This window comes from Fukomys damarensis, unplaced genomic scaffold (genome assembly GCF_012274545.1).
Source record: "Fukomys damarensis isolate Sample0158 unplaced genomic scaffold, DMR_v1.0_HiC HiC_scaffold_27, whole genome shotgun sequence".
In the NCBI taxonomy this organism is placed as follows: domain Eukaryota; kingdom Metazoa; phylum Chordata; class Mammalia; order Rodentia; family Bathyergidae; genus Fukomys; species Fukomys damarensis.
The window spans coordinates 27,231,224-27,251,064 of NW_022900939.1; the positions used below are offsets into that span (position 1 = coordinate 27,231,224).

The following is a 19,841-nucleotide window of genomic DNA, read 5'->3' on the forward strand; positions in this document are numbered from 1 at the left end:
GAAAGAGTATATGAGTCAGAGGAAGACATGAGAGTCCCAATGGTTCCTATAGCATTTTCATAAAAATTTAGTGCTGATGATTGCTATATTTTAATTCATTCGCTAAGCTGTGTACAAAATATACATGGGTGAATTAATTACCCATTAGGGGAAACATACCTGTATCACATATGGGCTCCTACTGGATTGTTAGATTGTGCTTTTTTAAAAACCTACAGAATAGTTAGAGTAACATACAGATAAATATGTATCTACAATGTTGATGGCAAAGGACTTTTTGTAACCTTGAAAACAGAAAAACAGACTATTGAACCATAAAAATAATAATAATAATAACAGCAATAATAATAATGAAAATACTTTCTATATTTAAAACATTTCAACCAAGCATGATGGCACACACCCAGCACTCTGGCAAGCTAAGGCAGGGCCTCACAAGTTCAAATGCAGCCTGGGCAATTTAGACCCTGTCTCAAAAATTTAAAAAAGAGTTGGGAATGTAGCTCAGTTCAGTCAGTTCTGCCAAAAAACCAAACAACAACGACAAAAACCTTTTGAATTCAAATTACATTTCCCCAGGAGTTTTCTGGGGTTTTGCTACTGTTTTCTGTGTGTGTGTGTGTGTGTGTGTGTGTGTGTGTGTGTGTGTATGTGTGTGTGAGTTACTGGGGATTTAATTCAGGGCCTTTGCACTGAGCTGCATCCCTAATCCTTTTTATTTTTTATCTTGAGACAAGATCTGACTAAGTTGCCCAAGTAGATTTGAACATGGGATCTGCCTGCCTCACCCTCCTAGAGTTCTGGAATTTGGGTGTGTACCACCATGCCCAGCTTCCCCAGGGTCTTTATGTATAATCAGACCAATGTTTGGCAGGTGTACTACATATCTATACACATAAAAGTTTTAACATTGCCTTTTTTTTTTTCTTACTGGGGATGGAACTCAGGCCTTTGCACTTGCTAGGCAGGTGGCGGAACCACTGAGCCAAATCCCTGGCCCAACATTGCCTTTTCTTTTTTTAATGGCATTATGCTGTCTGTTATCAAGTGAAATTGGATCATATTAAGAGATCTGAAGTACAGTTGATGATCACCTCTTACCATACTTATACTCTATAAGTTGCCATTACACTGATGTAGGCAGTAGTGCTACTGGGGCAAATTTAGGTTTTAGTTTCTGTGAACCTTTGGTCATATTTCTGTCAGACAATCAGTACATAACTTATTTTGTGGGTGGCTCTGATTAAAGATATCTTATTCAGTACATATTGCTGATTTGTTCACACCAAACGCCTGCCCAAATGGAGCTTCTTCAGCACTTGCTCATGAGGCACAACATGTCCTTCTTTCACTATGAAGCCTAGACAGCACTTCAGCTGGGGCCATCTTAAGCGGTAGTTGCCAGCAAAAAGCACAAAACTGAAAAACATAATAGTGTCCATGAAAGGACCCTGAGAACGTATGTGTCAGGCAACTCAGCCATTCATCCTGCACCACTGTTGCATGTTTACATCTCTGCTGATGCTGTGTAGAGATAGATGGTGGTTGGTTTGAGATTACAAATAAATTTTAGCAGGTAAGTGAGTTCATAAATACAGAATTCAAGGTCAGCTGTACATTTTCGAGTTTAATTTATTTCTTTGAAATGCACTCTGTATACTACCAATCATCAGTACTTTAAAGTTGTGTTTTGTTTAATACCTAGGTTAAGTTAAAATACAAGTACAAAGCAAGAATCTTTCTGGAGGAAAGCCTTTCATTTGGAGTTCTTGGGGAGCATGGCCGAGGAGTCACTGAGCACTATGGAATCAGTGTAAGTTCTCAGTGTTGAGGAAGTCTCTGGCCCTGTAGGAAACACTTGGTTCTGTTCTCCTGACCAAATGTTCATAGGTACTAGACAGTGTCCTTTGGAAGGTCATGAAACTTTAATGCCTGTCACCTTGCAGAATACAGGACAGATCTAGCTAAACTGACTATAGGATCCTGTTTTCCCCCTATAATTTGTGTTCTGTTCACATGGAGTGTTTGGATTTTGACTTTTCATGGTTTTTGTTTGTTTTTGTTTTTTTTTTTTTCTAAAACAAGTTAAATTTTGCCTAATATTTTATTTAAAAAATTTAGAATTCCCATCATAGTCTTTTGAAAAGTATTAAAAATAGTGAAAAGATCCCTATATTTAAAATTCTGTATTCCACATAATTTTTGTAATAAGCAGTTGGAGTGAGTTTGCCGTGTCCTTTTGCTGGAGGAAATGGACCAGAATGGTCCAGGTACCTAGTGGATTGCAGTCCCTGAGGCATAGAACATAGTAAATTCTGGCAGTCTCAGATTACCTGACTTTACCAACCACCACGGGTGGTTTCAAGGTGCTTTTTCACCAAAATGTATGCATTGAGGTCTTTGTGTTACAAAGTGAACTATAAAATATAAAATCCCTTTCGATTATGTACATCCTTGTACCTGTACTGTCCCAGAGGAAAAACAGTGCAGAGTAAATGCTACATGACTTAGATGGAAGCACAATCTAAGACGCACTGAAGAGCAGTTAAATTAATGTAAGCAAATTTAGCAGGACAGTGAAGCCATTTTAAGGCATGAAAATTCTTTGAAAAGAAAGTTTACTATTTAGTTTTTAAATACTGTCAGCAGTTGTCACTGAGATAATATTCAGTAGGGACTAAAAGTAAGAGTACAACATGTAGTGAGCTTATTTGGATCCGAATTAAAGCAGATGTTTAAAGTTTGTCACACAGGGATATTTGAACACTGAGTATTTGATGATATTAAGAAATTATTGACTTTTTTTAGGTGATAATAGTTTTGTGATTGCATTTTTAAGGATCCCTATCTTTTAGAAATAAAGACTGAAATATTATGTTTAGGTTTGCTACAAACAAATGGCAAGGGCACTAGAGGGCTATAGATGAAACATGGTTGTCCTTGAGTTAATGATGATGGTTGAATCTGGGTGATGGACATTCTTTATTCTGTTCTTTGTTCATTGTATGTTTGAGTACAACAGTTTAGGAAAAATACAGATCTTGTTGATCTGTGGAACACTTAGAAACACAGCAGAGACGACCCTTTGAGCTTCAGTAACCCATGGAGCATGTTAGATTCATCAGTGTCCAAGGTGATTTTTATTTATCTCAAGTACATTCTATGGTATAGGCCAGCTACCCCATGTTTTAGCAAGGAAATAATCTTATTTTGTACCTCTGGCTATTTTTTTTTTCTTTCAAACAGCTTTGGATTCCATCCTCCTTTCAATCTAGATATTACTGGTATTATAGGTGTTGAAATTGTGTCTTTATGCTTCACATTGCCTTTTTTCCCCTTTTAACTCAAGGAATATTTATCGCTGTCTCCCACTCTTCTGGCAGATTGATGACATTGACCTTATCAGTGCTAGCATGGAGAACTCACTTGCTTCCATTGGCGGTTTCTGCTGTGGCAGGTCTTTTGTAATTGACCACCAGGTAATCCCTTTTCAAAAACAAGCGGAGTTGAAAACTGATTGCTCTATTGGTCACCTCATTATTTCACTTCAGAATAATACAATTTTATTATCAGTTCATCACACAGTTTTTACTTAGAAGTAGACTTTTTTTAAACAATTCACCCATTAGAGAAATGCAAATTAAAACAACATTGAGATTCTATCGTGCCCTAGAAAATAAATAAGCCATTATTAAAAAATCAAATAACAAAGTACTGAAGAAGCTGCCGGGGGTGAAAGGAACGCTTCTGTATTCTTGATGGAATGTAAACTAGTGGAGCAACTATGGAAATAAGTGTAGAGATTCCTGAAAAACCTAAAACTGAAAATTGCATTCAACCCAGCTATTTCTCTGTTAGATATCTTCCCAAAAGAATTAAAGACATTCATTTTACAGGAATACATGAACATTTATGTTTCCAGCAGTAGAAGTCATAATAGCTAAGTCTTGGAAATGGTCTATATGTCCACCTCCAAATAAATGGATAAAGAATATGTGTTTTTACACAGTGGAGTACTACTTTGCCATAAAGAAAGATAAATTTGGGTCAGGGATGTATCTCAGTGGTGTGTTGCCTGTCTGTCACACACAAGGTCCTGAGTTCAATCCCCAGTGCCAGAAAAGAAAAAGAAGAAAGGAAGATAAACTTGAGTCATTTGTAGGAAAATGGATGCATCTTGAGACCATCAGATGCACAAGTTTAAATTATGCCTGGTTTCTCCTATGTGAGAAATCCTGAGTAACACTAAAGAGCAAAATAAAAGATTATAGGAGGTAGAGAGAACTTTCTCAAAGAGGAAGGGACTCAAGAGATGGTGGAAGAGAAAGAAAAGGGGATAAAAAAAGAAATAAGGATGTATTACACCAAAAGAAAAAGAGAAGGATCAAGAGATAGGAAGGAAGGGGAGGGAGATAAAAAAGGAATTCGTATGTTATATATGTATGTGTGCCAACTTCCCACAAAAATTGTAAATGTACTATACACATGTACTAATTAAAATAACAAATGAAGAACACTCAAAATCTTTATCTTTAGAAATTACCTTTCTCATAAGTCTTGTTTTTGTTACCTGTGTAACATTTACTCTTGGCTGGCTCTTACCCCTCCCATGTGTGCACACTTCAGTGGATACTGTAGAGATTTGGCCATTGGAATGATTTACCCAGAAAGACAAAGAATGTACAGTTTATGTTTCTTGTTTTTTCTCAGCGACTCTCTGGCCAGGGCTACTGCTTTTCAGCTTCTTTACCTCCTCTGTTAGCTGCTGCCGCCATTGAGGCCCTCAACATCATGGAAGAGAATCCAGGTATAACCTTTTAAACTCAGGTTTTGTTATCCGTGTTTCTGACTTGCTTTTTGGAGGCGTTAGCCAGAGCGAAACCAGACGAAAACTCTGGCTCTGAATTACAAGTTCATCTTCCCTAATACAGAAATCCAAAATGCTGCAAACTCCAAAACTTTCTTGAGCATAGGCACATTTCGTATTTTAGATTTTTAGATAGGAAAGCTCAACCTGTAAGGTCTATGCAGATGTTACATGGTTAGCAATCCTGAAACCTGAAATGTTCCTGGTCCTCAACATTTCAGATAAGAAATTAACAATGTGAAATAGGAAGAAAGGGGCTAAAGATGTAGGGAAAGTGGGAAGGGTAGGGGAAAGCTAATAAGGGAAAAGAAAAAAATATGAGAAAATGAAAAAACAGAAGTGAAATGTTTGTAAAGGGGGAGGAGAGGAGGGGGTGAAGGGAGGGCAGGGAAAGGGAAAAAAATGAGAACCAAGACCTGTCATGTAAAGGTACAAGATCCCAATAATGAATGTAACTGTACTGTATACCTAAAATGTACCCATAAACTCAATGAGGGAAAAAAATTTTCAGATAAGGGCCACTTACTCATGCCTAGCATTGATGGAAGAGTGGCAGTGAAGGAATTGCCCCTGCCTCCTTTCTAGGTGTGGGCCAGAGCTTCTGTTTTGTGCTTGGAGTTGGCTACTCCAATAAGCAGAGGTGCCCTAAGAAGGAGGGACCAGGCCAGTGCTGGGCCTACACATTTTCCCTTGGTTAGTTGTCATTTGGTTTGTAGTTTTCTGAATAATTATTTTAAGTATGATGCTTTTGGGTTTGTATGATTTTGTAAATATTGTTAGTTTTCCCCATCAGCCTTTGTATCATCAGATAGATACTAAGCTAAGTGTAGTTTGTGAACAAACAACTTAGTGGGCAAAAAGAAAGTCACCTGAGAATTTAAAATGTGGAATTTGGCTGTAATATTACTGCCTTAAAAGTTTCACACAGAAGAGAAGCAGCAGATCTTACCTGGCATTCCTGAATCCACAGCACTGATAATAATTCAAAGAATCAGAAGATATGAGTATGTCCATGTGCTTACATTCAGGTTATTATTGTTAGGTGGCCTAGGACCCCTGTCTGTCCTGATACTCATCTCTCAGATACTTTTTGCTTGGATTTCATTGACTAAAAGGAAAATATTTTAGAAATTACTTTGCTGCAATTGATTTTTCAAGAAGTTGTTTAAAATAAAAAACTAAAAGTAAACCTGTATCCTTTCATTTTTAAACTGTATTATCTATAGAATCTTGGTAAGAATAAGAGCAATTATTTTTCTTGGAAACCACCATCCCAGATGTTGCTGAAAATGGGGTGGCAAAGTGAGAAGAGACCTTAATTGCCAGATATGAAGTTCAGGCCCCCAGAGGAGTGTGAGTTACTGGCTTTCTGTTAGTTTGTGTTAAGATTTGCCTCTTTTTAATTTGACAAACTTGAACTGGGACGTTACAAATATTTTTAGGTTAATATTATCACATGTTCCAAATGTACTATCAAATGTATTGTTTCCTATTCAGATATTTTTGCAGAATTAAAGAAGAAGTGCCAACAGATTCATAAAGCTTTACAAGGGTAAGTTTTCATTTTCAGCCAACATGAAGTTTGTCAATACCACACTTAAACAATTAAGAAAAGTTTAAAATTGATAGTCTTGGGTCTGTTTAAATCACCCAGCAGCTAAGAAACCAAAGCTTAGTCCACTCAACTTTCTTTGTGTAAAATTAGCATATCTGTTTTGTTGTTTTAAAGAATCATGTCTTTGCTTTTCTAAAAATTAAACAACTTACTGATAAAATATTATAGCAATGTAGATGAAAAAAATAACCACCCAACATCTTCCCACAAGAAATAATGAGGGTAAACATTGGAGCACCTCTCCACATCACCACAGGTACAAGGATATAATTAGATGGTAAGTCATTGCATGGCATTAGGTTCCTACTATCTCTGTTGAGGTGTAAAAAAGAGTAGAATTGAAGTGAATCTTAATGAGTGGGTTTTTTGTTTTAATTACATAAGAGTATTTCTTTAAGATTCCTCTAGAATTGAAAGAAAAAAAATAGAGGTTAGTGATACCTTCAGGCCAATTTCTAGTCTACTAAGAAATGATCCCCCATTGCCTGAGACGTTTTGGTTTTGCTTTCTAAACTGAAACATGCTTCTTAACTATTGGAAATTCTACCTTCATTGCAAAATAGGGAAAGAAAGGGGCAAGTAATAAATGGATAAATTGCAGTTGTTCCCGATAACAGCTCTGAGTGTGTCTACAATGTAGTAACACATTTTTACATGATTTATATAAAAGATATATTGGTTTTCCTTTCCTTGCTTTGTGAAATACTAATATTCCAAGTCACCATACATTCATCACCCTCAGATGCCCTTCTGAAGTACCATCCTCCTCCTCACTAGCTCTGACACCTCTTCTAAAATCTCTAATCCTATCTTCATTCCACTCATGCTCAGCAGACTGCCTCACTTCATTGTTACTTGAAAACTCTCTTGTTTTTCCTAAAAAATCTACACAACTGCAGGAAACTGAACAGTCTTCCCTCTGCTTTAGTTAAAAAAAAAAAAAAAAAATCCTCTGGCTCTCTTAAACCCTTCTTCCTTCTTAAGGATTAAGCACCCTTACTTTTCACCTTTGCTTTGTCATTAGTTCTCCACTTTTCTGAGTCATTTCAGTAGTCTTGAAATCCTCTCTACCCACTTTTCTTTTATCATCTTGCTCGTAATCCACATTCCTCTTTGGCAACCTTCCCACTTCTTTGCTTCTGTTTGTCACTGGTCCTCAAGAATTGTACATGTTTTCTCCACATCCTCATGTCTCCCTTCCACTAGAATTTACTGAGATCTAGCTTCCTTATACTTCACCCAGACTGCTGTGTGAAAGTTCCCAGTGATTCCCATGGTGCTAAATGTAGTTCGTATTATTGTCTTAGTCATTTTTCAGCATAGGGGACTACTCTTTTTTTTTCCATACTGGGGATCAAACTCAGGACCTTGCACTTGCAAGGCAAGCGGTGGAACCACTGAGCTAAATCCCTGGCCCCAAATTTTTGTAGTACCAGGGATACTCTTTTCCTCTTTAGATTCTACCACACTAAATTTGTGGGCTTCCTTCTACATCTTTGAATTGTTTTATTTTTGTCTCCTTGAAGGCTTTCTTCAACTCCTTGCTCTTTAGGGCTTAGTCGTTGGTCTTCTTTTCCTATTACCTTCTTGGGAAATTGCCTTCTTCCACACCTAAAGCTTCAGATTGTTCTGTGACCCCTATATGTAGATAACTTACAGATTCATGTCTCTGCTCTGTGCCATGCATCAGGACTTCTGGCCTCATATCCAGTTCTCTACTCAGTAGCTTCCTTTGCAGGACTTCACAGGTACCTCATACTAAACACACCAAAGAGTAGTGGAATGGGACTACAAACGAAGCAGCAAGGAGGCCAGTGTGATAGCAGAAAGAAACGAGAAACCTGGTAGAAGGTGAGGGTCAGATAACCAGCATATAAGCATGATGGGATCTTTAGCTCAGATAGAAAACCATGGCTTGGTGTTGAGCAAAAAGGTGGCCTGGCACAGCTGGCTTTAAGACTCAGAAAGATTACTCTGTGGTATGTGAAATGATACATTGTACCTCAATAAGAACAGAAAAGAGAGAATTAAGGAGATGGTTGCAGGCAAAAGATGGTGGTAAATTTGACCTTCCTAGTAGCAGTGAAAGTGTTTGGATTCTGGATATATTTTGGAAGGAGAGCCGGCTAGGTCTGCCAGAAGTTCCTATTCAGGGTGAAAGACTCAAGATTTTGATCAGAGCAGCTAGTGAGGGAGTGGATAGACCTAAGAAGGACTCCACTGGTGAGGAAGTCAGTGCTGACTGTGCTGAACTGGACACACCCATTTAGTATCCAGGGCATCACAGCTGGGGGATACAGTTATAAATTTGAGAAAAGTCTTTTTGAGTCACATAGATTGTATTTAAAGCATTTTAATGTGGAGCCATCAAGAACCAACCAAGGAGATGGAACAGGAGTGGCCAGTGAGGAAGAGATAGATCAGAATTGTCCTGGCATCAGGTGAAGAAGGCAGTTGCATAGTTTAGCATGTGATGTGCTGCTTCCTGTGGGCCAGGCATGGTAACCAAATATCCTTCCTTTGATTTGGAGTTTGGAGCTTATTGTGACTAGAGCACTTGCAGGGGATCGGGAGGGACAGAGTACTTGATCAAAGTGGGCTGGAGAGAGCTGAGGAGGAGAATTGGGCAGAGCTTAGATAACTCTTTTGAGGGGTTTCCATAAAGAGGAACAGAGAAATGGAGTGGTGGCTAGTGGAAGAAATTAAAATAAAAAAGAAAATAAAAAAGATCAATGTGCAATAACATCCACAGGCTACATACACTCTTCTGTTGGCCTGTCTCCATCACTGCCACTTTCTCTTCTGTACATGGCCTGTTTCTGAACCATCTCTTCCATATCACTGGTGCCTGTATTATTTGTGCAGACCTCCAAAACTCTGTTATAATACTTGCTTTTATGTCTGTGTTGGTTTTGAAATACATACAGGTTCCTTCAAAATTGTTACTAGAATTCTAATTGAAATTTAAGTTCTCTGATTGTGTTAACGTGGAAGGAGTTATCACCCAAGAACATGATCTATTTTAATTTCCTTTTGTGGTTTTTGGGGGTGAGGGTTGTGGTGGTAGTGGTGATCGTTGTTGTTGTTGTTGTTGTTGTTGTTGTTGTTATTTGTGTAGTTCTGGGAATCCAGCCCAAGGTTTCATGTATAATAGGCAAGCACTCTATAACTGAGCTATATCCCAGCTCCTCTGTTCTTCAGTGGAATTTAAATATTTTCTCTGGAAAATCCTTGTGCCTTTATGGAGCCTTTGAAGGAAATTTCTTGTCCTGTCAGCTTTGTTGCCATTTTAAATGGGGTTGTGTTTTATATTTTTTACTAGATCATTGATGATTTATAAGAATATTGTTTGCTTTAAACTGACCTTACATCCAGCTCTTATTATTTCCGGTAGTTTGTTTTATTCAGGTACAGTGATGTGCAGAGAAGTCTTGTCAGTCATCAGCAATAATAGTTTTCTATCTTTCCTTCCTAATTCATTCATTCATGTCTGTGTGTGTGTGTGTGTGTGTGTGTGTGTGTGTGTGTAATTTTTTTCTTTAATTGCTTTGGTGTGGCTTTCTAACACATTATTGAGCAGTGGCAGTAATAGCAGACAATCTTATTCTCATTATAGAAACCTTTTTTTCATTATGTATAAAATATTATATAGGTTTTTGGTCATTGGCCTTTACCAAGTTATTCCTAGATTTCAGTGCTTTTTACTTTTAATCTTAAGTGGATTTTTAACTGTACCAAGTATTTTTCATATTTATTAAGATCATAGGTTTTTCTCATGGCTGAACTATATGGATTTATAGCCAATGTTAAACTGTCATTGTATTCCTGAGAAAGCCCCTGCTTGATTACAGTATAGTTTTGTATAGTTAGATTTAATTAACTAATATTTTAATTTGAATTTTTACATCTTTATAATTTAAATGGGCCTGTAATATTTGCTATGATGTGGTGGCTTCAATATTTGATTTGGACATCTTCAACCTTTTTTTTATGGTTCTGGAAATTGAACCCAGAGTCTTTGCACTGCACTACATCAGCCTTTTTTAATTTTTTATTTTGAAACAGGGTCTTGCTAGCTCTCTTGAGATCCCCAGGCTGGGCTTGAACTTGTCCTTCTGCCTCAGCCTCCCAGAGTACTGGGATAATAGGCATGTACCACTATAGCAAGTTCATTTTCTACTCTTTGTACTTCAGGGAGGTATTACATAAGGCAAGGTATGATTGTTCATTTCTTCAGAGTTGGATGGCCCTCCACCCTTTAATTGTATCTAGGCCTGAGATGCCTGGGGTTGAGACTACTCTGTAATTATCTCTCATGTCTTTGTTTCCCCTTTATATTTTCTTTTGTATTCTGTTTTCCATTTTCAAGATAATCTTTCCAGGATTTTTCATAGCACTTTGTGTTTTTCTTTTGAGGTATATGTTCATATATTTTTATATTTTATATGCTCTATGTATTTTTGGAGGGGGTACCAGGGATTGAACTTGGGACCTTGCGCTTGTGAGGCAGGCACTGGAACCACTGAGCTAAATCCCCAGCCCTATATTATATGTATTTTTATATACTACATATAAATATACTATCAATATCATATAAGTATGTTAATATATTTTATTTATATTCTTAGTACATATTTTTGTATGTGTATATTTGTGTTTGTATATTTTGTGTAGGTATTTTTATACATTCTTATTTCATTGCTTTGTGTTCTTACTCTTCTCCTTTTTACATTTAGCTTACTACTTTTATTTTGTACTTTCCCATAGGTATAATTAAACAATTTCAGAAGCAGTGCCTTCAGTGTTCAGGGTTAAGTAGTTTTCTTTTAATTTCTATTATCAGTGATTCACATCTCCGTCACTGAGATTGGGTTTGGAAATATCAACAGCCCATGCTGTGTTGTCTGTGTGTCAGAACCCTGACAGTCCCCACTTTGACAGGGAGGTAGTGATTGGTGTCAGGCTTCCTTGAGACCCTGTGCATACATTGGAGGCCATAGCTGCCTACCTTGGATACAATGATAAACTTGCCATCTTTTTTGTTAAAGAATATATAGTGGACTCTGAAACACAGCTTTTCTATTTCTGAACTTGAGCTACAATTCTGTGTCTACTTGCTTTTAGTTAAATTGATGTGACTTTCAGCATCCAGTATCAAGGATACGGTGCTCTGTTTTATTCCTTCTCCCACCAGCCTGCCCTGCCTACCAGGAGCTGAGCCTATATGATTAAATGCAACTTAGTCCAGGACTTCAAGAGCTTCCTGTGAACACAGGAGAAGCCAGGTCATTTGATTCATTTGAAAAGCAAATTTTTAAGCTTTCCTCTGAGAAAACATGACCTAAGAAAATTGATAATTCAAAATTCTTATAGGAAATGGGTTTTGAAAGCATATTTCCTAGTTTATTATACACCTAGAACTATGATGGCAAATCTTCTAGAGATGAGTGCCCAACTGCAACCCAAAACTCACTTATTTATTGCAAAGTGCCAACACTCCAATTAACCTGAATACTGAGGTTTGAGTTTAGAAAAAACAACTCAGACATTAACATCTTTTATCTTAAAAACAAATATCACACGTGCCATAGGTTCCTATGCCTCATCTAGCAGTTTCCTCCACATTCCAGATGCCCTTGATGCTAAGATTTTGTGACTCAGACCTGCATTCTGATATATTGAGAGCTTCTGACATGATGTATCACAAATTTTAAAAAAGGAGACATAAATTGTTAATATTCAAGAGTGGTTTGAAAACTGTAAAATTAGTTCTGGCACCTCAGTTGCATTGAAAGCCTCCTCTCCCTATATGAAAAGGCAGTTAGCTGAGAAAGATAGAAGGTTTGTTTTGGCTTGTGATTTTGGAGGTTTCAGTCATTGATTGAGTATCTATATTACTTGGGCCTCTGGCAAGGCAGGAGTATATGGCAGAGCAAACCACCCCCCTCATGAGCCAGGAAATGGAGGGAAAGAAAGAGACCGAGGTCCCATAGTCCCCTTCTGGGGCATGCCTCAGTGACAGAACCTCTCATACCACTGCATGTCCCAAGGGTCCATAGCCCCTCTATTAATGCTCCCCTGGGACCAAGCCTCTAACAAATGGGACCTAAGGACAGTCAGCCAAACCAGAGTAGTAGTCATTCTGTGAAAGCTTGTGGAGTCCTATGCTGGGAAAATTCAGATATAATACCTGGTATTTCTATGGCTGTTTCCTTCTAAGGGAAAAATAAATCCTTTCTAAGCAAATGAAAACAATCCAAAATGTTTAGCCAAATATCAGGTAGACATGTATTGCCATTTGTTTTCTAAGAGGCCAAAAATCAAATACTATTTTTTTATTGTAGGATAAAATGGACTTTAAGTGAACTTGACTAAATAGATCAGAGAGTTCTCATGACATCTATAAAAATAATTTTAAGGCAGAATATTTTACCTTGAAAGAAATGTGTCTTCCTCTCTGATAAGGGACAGATTTTTGTGCTGTTCTAAGAAAGAAGAAAATCTTAATCCTAGTAAAATTTAAAATAAATTACGCTAATAAGATGTTTTAATATAAATGTATTTCTGGAGCTAAACCTAATGTTATTAATGTCAAAAATCACTTTTACAATTTTTCAGAGATAAAATGCATACCAAAGATTAAGATAATAAGTAGTAGTCTATGAAAAAATCAAATGGGATAAATAATAGAAATTGAAGGAGTAGACTCTTCTCTGAAGTAGTGACATGCCTGTGCAACCCTAACTGGAGCCAGAGGACAGAGCCGAGCAGATCAGCTAGGAGATGATGGGACCAAGGCCCAGGCCAAAGAGGCCTGGGGTAGGGGTACAGTTGGAGCAGGGAGCAACCATACAGACTTCCCATGGGAGTCAGAAGGCAGAAGGTCACAGTGTTCTACCAAGAGCAGGAAGCCTTGCTCCCATTTTCCTGTCCTGGGAAGCAACCCTCAGAGTACAGTTTATCTCTCCATCAGAATTGGAATTCCACTACATGGCACTCCCATCAGTCACCAGTTGTGCTCCCTTCTGTTTCAGAATCACTTTTGTGTGTGATTCTTTAAGCCTGGAAAGGATTCATGTGTGTGTGTGTGTGTGTTTCCTTCCTCAGCATTTCCGGATTGAAAGTAGTGGGGGAGTCATTTTCTCCAGCATTTCACCTACAACTGGAAGACAGTACTGGGTCTCGAGAGACAGATGTGAAACTACTTCAGGCAATCATAAATGAGGTAAGCATTCATTTACTCAAGTGAACCTCTCCACACCTCTTCCTCCCACACCCGTAGCAGTTTTTTCATGTCATTTTTCAGAAAGATGCCTTTGCCCAAGAGATAGGTTAGGATGACAGTTGCTGGTCACCACCCTCATTATGTAGGCCTGTTCTGATACCGTTGCCCCTTCCTCATTGCCTCTGCATGGTTCAGAAGGTGCTGTAGGGACAGGCTTGGGGGGTTCCCTCCCGTGGGGCCAATTCCACTTAAACCAAAGTAGCTGTGTTCAGGGCTACACCACATTTAGATGTACTTCCCATCAAGCAGTAGTTAGCCATGTAAACAACTCACTTGTTTGCACAGCCAAGCTCTGAGACATGCAACAGGGGAGGCATATTTGTTCAGCTCACACGGCAGGACATCTGCTGACATGAGTGAGCCCCCAACACAGCTTGGCCACAACCATTAATTGTCATTCAGAAATCATATGCTACTGTAATTAAAGAAGAAAGAAGGAATACCCTATGACATGCTTAACACGGGAAAGGTGTTTACCTCTCCACAGTCTCCCTCCTTCCTTTGCTATGTCTCCTCCTCCTGGTAAGGAGGGCCTGAGGTACTGAGCATCTTGGTGGGGAGGGTGCTTTGCACTGAGCTATATGCCCAGCCCTTTTATTTTTTATTTTGAGACAGTCTTTCTAAGTCACTGGGTTGCTTAGGCTGGACTCAAACTTGCAGTCCTCCAGCCTCAGCTCCCAGAGTGCTGAGGTTACAGGTGTGTACCACCACACCTGCTGTGGTATGCCTTTGAGGATAACAATAGGTTGCATTCTATTTCTTTGTCCTGCTGAAGTTCCATCCCCAAATTCCTGCCCTGAGGTAGTGCTGCTGGTCATCTTGAGTCTCTGGTGGCTGCCACCTATCATTTGCCTTTTTCTGGGCCAGGTCCAATACCAGGCTCTCTCTATCTCTGTGATATCTTAGGCAGGTGCTTGTTGATCTTATAGCTGCTCAGTATGCAGGCCGAGCTGTGAGGGCCACTGTGGCTGCACAGCTCCCTTGGCTGTCCTCCATCCTGTAGTGTCCTAACTACATAATCTGGAATGATGTGTTCACGGAGGACTGCACACAGTATGTGTCCCTATGGGGTCAGTTGTATTAAAAAAACAAAAATAAAAACAGAGCCAGCATCTGAGATTCCTGATTAAGAAATGTTCTCAGAGTGTGAATGGTCAGGTTGGCTGGTCTTCGCTTGCTGGATATCCCCTCAAGTTCAGCTCTGCAGGCCTGTGGAAACAGAAGCTCCATTACAGAAGAGAAGTATCCCACTGCCCTCTTGACTGCCCTGGTGTTTTTACGGTAATATAAATATACTTAAATATAAACAGACACAGAAGTAAGTTGTGACTCAAGTTCTTAGATAACAGTAAAACCAAAACAATTTAGATTCAATGCAAACCAAACAGACAAGACAGTAGACATCAAACTCCACATGAAACATTCATGTGACAGGTGAGTTTGGTGTTTTCAACAGAATTGCACTCATTTGCAGAACTGAAGCCTACAGCCACAGAATGGCCTTGGTGAGCCGTGTGTGCTTGTGTTGAATCCCTCAGTCACAGTAGTTAAAGTGATTTGTTCCAAAGACAGACAGGGGGGCTCTTGTGCACAAGATGACTTGACATCAACACATTATGCTTATACAGGTTATCCACAGAACCAAAAGAGCAGATGAATATCCGTGGCAACTCCCAGATCCCAAGTATCTATATGTAGGCCACTGTGTGATGCTGGCTATCTTAGGGAATTGAGCGTTGAGTGAGAATATCTAGGACAGGGAACAAAATATTGTCTGGAAACTGCATTTATAGGAAGAAAACAGAAAGGTCTTACAACTTCTTTGTATCATCCTTGTGTCCATCTTCAAAATCCTTAATGTCTTGTCCTTCCATTTTTTTTATTTGGAGGAAGAAGAATTACAGCAACTCTAGTTACACTTTGTAGAACCAAGAGCTTTGCCAAGTTTATGTTGAGTTGCTCAATAGGATACTGTTTTCACAAACTAAGCTCTGGTTTGGACTGTCTGTTACCTGGCTAAGGCCAGATAGAGCCAAGCCAGATGTCGTGAGGTCTCAGGCCACCAGGTGTACTTCTGAGAGAGGACTCAGCAAGAGACTGTACCATCCCTCCCTCACAGCTGACAGCATGGTCCTTCTTCAGGCAGATAATTTTACTTCCAGTCATTTGGAATGCTCTTTTCTTTATACTACCTCGCCCTTGCTCTGTAAAATTCACTCCTTTGGAAGTACACAAGTCTGTTCACAAAGTCCTTCAGCCATTATTGTTTAACTGCAGATGTTTCTATTGCTGCAAAAGGAAACCCTTGTAACATATTCACTGTAGTTTTTGTGCTTTCTTTGTCTTAATAGAGAATATTTTAACTTAAGAAACAAAAGAATTCTTGACAGGTGATATACAAGTAAGCTGTGCAAAAGCTGTATTAACACTAGACTTTACAGTGCCTTGTAGCACCTTGCCCAAATGGAAGATAAGGACGTAGTCATTTCTGTGTATATTTGAAGCACAGCTCTTTCTCCCTGACATAGTCCTGCTGTGTTCTCAAGCCTGGCTCTTAGTTGTCCTTTAGAGATTGACTCATACTACTTCCCTGGGTTGGAACTCACTTTTCTATGAATGGAAGCCCCCAGCTGCCTATGGCTATGGAAACTCACACTGAGTAAAAGTGTGTAAACTTAGACATACAGCCTAGTGCTTGGGAGTCACACAAGCTCATGGTGACATGTCAGATTCTGCATCATGAGCAGAAAGCTTCCATTGTTGCAGAAAGCTCTGTGGAGAGTGAGTGCTGCTTAAGATAAAGTTGTGGTATTTCAGTTTTGTCTCCTAGCAGTTATAATTGAAATTAACCACTGATGAAGGGCTTTCCAGGTACCTTCCTGTTTTAAAGACCAGAGTCTGGAAGTCTGGGCTGCTAATGTTTTCCTTTTTCTCCCTACAGTGCATGAACAAAAGTATTGCATTAACTCAGGCACGCTACTTGGAGAAAGAAGAGAAATGCCTCCCCGCTCCAAGGTTGGTTGACATTAAAATAGGACCTCACTTTTCTTCTCTCCTTTAAACTGCATAAATATATTGTTTTGAAAATTTCTGAGTGACTAACAAGACAAGGAAGAATGTCCTTAAAATACAGCACACTACAAGTTCTCAAAGCAAATGTTTTGAAATTTTAACTGAAAAATACCTTTAAGACCCAAGACTAAATATCTTCCCAGTTAACAGAGAAATTTGTGGGTTCTCCCAAGAATGAAGTTGGGCAAACAGGTTCCAGCCAGCTAATATCTAACTATGTCCAAGGGCAGCCTCTGCTGTGCCCACAGCTCCAGCCACAAAGAGTCCTGCCAGGAAGGATCGCAATTTTGGTCAGAGTGCATATGTACTTCACCCATTAGACACCAGGACACTTTGGGAAAGCAAAGCGAAAGTGGGGAGGTTCCACAGCCTGTACACATATCCACAGTTAAAGATGGGGAAAAAGACACTCAAGCCATAGCTCTGGGTCAGATCACAAAAAGACTCACAGTCAGCTCTGTCCTGAGATGTCACTAAGGTTTCTGAAAGCAAATGATACCCTGTGGCTGAAGAAATGAGCTCAGACATCTCCAGCTTTCAACAGTTCCTCTTAGAATTGCACATTTACCGTGGTGTGAAAGCACATCCACACAGCATTTTGTTTTGCACTTTCGGGACAGTATATAGTAAGTTGCACAAAATATTCAACACTTTTATAAAATAGGTTTTGTGTAAGGTGCTTTTTCCCATCTCTAGACTAATGTAAGTGTTCTGAGCACATTTAAAGGAGAATAGACACCACAGTGAGTTTGATAGATTAGGAGCAATGTCAGCAAAGGATGGCTTTGTTGTGAGTTCAGGAGTGTATGTGCCTGTGTCCATCTGGCACTTGGTAGCCCTTCAGCAGATGAGTGGTATAAGGTTTCCATAGCACAGAAACCCCCAGATACATCTTCAAGCTCACAGCATAAGCTGCAGAGGGGCTGGGAGGCACAGGAAAACCCTAAAGAGTCTGAATGCCCTGCAGTTGCAGGCAGCCAGGCTGGTGTAGCAGGCCCATTCAGGCAGCAGCTCGAAGCTCTGCCCCTCTCAGTTTTTACCACACTCACCTAGATACCCAAGCCCGTATATATTTGCCAGTGAAAATGCTCATTCAAGAAGGAGTCAAGCTTGTTGGTAGCTTTGGTGCTCCACACGCAAGTATACTCAGTAAATATGTCTACTGATGTTTACAAAGGATGGTGAAGCCCATTTCTTTTGTTGAGGTGGAGGGTGCTTTGGATTGAACCCCAGGCCTTCTCACTAAGCAAGCAGTATCTCCAGCCATTATTTGTTTTGCATACAGGATCTCACTGATCACTTAGTTGCCCAGGCTATGCTGTTACTTCATCCTCCAAAGGTGCTGGAATTACAGTGTTTTTAACAGTACATGACACACTCATTTAAGTTCCTGAAAACTTGACAATGTTTTGCCTTGCCTCAAAGTATTGGCAAACATCCTTCATTTCTGATTGAATTTTGAATATGAAGAACAACCACTCATCAGTTTGAAAAATATTGGGTTCCTCCTCTGTGCCTAGTGCTGCTTTCAACAGTTGATTATTGACTGACACAGTTCCTGGCCTCCACAGCAGAACCTTTAGCAGGTCACCTTGAATATATATACACACTGAGGCATAAGCCAGAAGCCAGCTATGTCTGTCATTGCCCAGACAGTAAGCGTGTTAGGCTTACAGGTCCTCAAGTACTTGTCACAGCTGTTCACCTCTGCCATGGTAATGAGAATGTACTGTAGCTGTAAACAGGAGGTAGTGAATGAGGTAAGTAACAGCAGATTATTACTTAAACAAATGGCAGTGACTGCTGGATTTAGCTCCCTGGTCATAGGTGGCTGACCTTTGTTATAGGCTCTCATTTGATTTTTTTGATGTCCTTTGTCATTTCAGCATCAGAGTTGTGGTCACAGTGGAACAGTCAAAGGAAGAGCTGGAGAGAGCCGCATCCACCATCAAGGAAGTAGCACAGACTATCCTGCTGTAGGCTGAACCCAGCACCCAGTAGCCCCTGCCATGAACATGCAGATGGACTCCTTGGAGATACCTCAGGAGAACTCAGTGTTGTCTGGTGGGATTGTTACCAGGCAATATGGAAATAGACCAAATGTGTGACTGAGAAAGGGGTAGATGGTCATTATTTTTACAAGGAAATACATCAAAAAGCCCAGGAAATGATTTTTCTACAAGGAAGACTAATGATAACACCTAATTTAGTATTTAATTTGCTATTTAGTGCTATAACGGTTTTATTATAGTATAATCTTTTATATTATTCTTGTTTAAAACCTAGAGCTTTAGTTTCTCTTCTCTCCCTTGTGTGGTAATGACTATAAGCATACCTTAATATTTCATAAAAAAGACTTTACAGTAGTTAATGTTAACAGAAACACTTTATATCTGATACACAGTTTGCTACTGAAGATGTAATCCAACCACATTTTCCATTCTTCATCATGTAAAGCTAAATGGTGGCTAACATGCACAGGAACGTTTTTGTGTAATTATCATAAATTTCATTATATTTGGACCCCAGAATTTTATATACACTAGATACTGATATGATAACATTTCTAATCTGAGCATCCCTAATGAGAATATTTGTTCTATTTCCTAAATGAGCAATAATTTAAATCACTTTTATTTTAATACAAATATTGACCTTTATATTTATTATGTTTTGTCTTCTAATTTGTTAAACAAAGAGAGTTATTGTGTTGATCCAAAACTATAAATCATGTCCTAGATATTATAAAATGTCTCAAATGTGCTTCTTTTTTTTGTATATTGGTTTTGCTAGGGACCTAAAACTACAGGCTTTTTATAAACTAAGAAAAATGAGAACTTTTTCATTTATGAGTTCCACATATCTAATAAAGATGTGAAAGCTTTAAAAATAAAATTTTAAGCTGTACTATTGCTGTTTTTTCTTTAGCAAACCAAGTTAAGTGATATAAAGGTTTGTAATATGTACCATAAAATAGTACATAAATATTAATTTAATCTTCC

General features: G+C 38.9%; 1 protein-coding gene across 1 annotated transcript in view; it reads left to right on the forward strand.

Annotated features, from left to right (window-relative positions):
* Sptlc1 (serine palmitoyltransferase long chain base subunit 1) overlaps positions 1 to 19,301 on the forward strand; it is a gene marked incomplete at its 5' end in the record, with an annotated part of 71,757 nt that extends 52,456 nt beyond the window's left edge. Inside the window, 7 exons of the mRNA XM_010607650.3 lie at positions 1,706 to 1,813; positions 3,384 to 3,479; positions 4,711 to 4,807; positions 6,365 to 6,419; positions 13,590 to 13,707; positions 16,709 to 16,782; positions 18,726 to 19,301. Of these exons, the coding sequence (XP_010605952.3) occupies positions 1,706 to 1,813; positions 3,384 to 3,479; positions 4,711 to 4,807; positions 6,365 to 6,419; positions 13,590 to 13,707; positions 16,709 to 16,782; positions 18,726 to 18,819 (642 nt within the window). The remainder of the gene's footprint in view (positions 1 to 1,705; positions 1,814 to 3,383; positions 3,480 to 4,710; positions 4,808 to 6,364; positions 6,420 to 13,589; positions 13,708 to 16,708; positions 16,783 to 18,725) is intronic.
* Between the last annotated feature and the right edge of the window lie 540 nt (positions 19,302 to 19,841).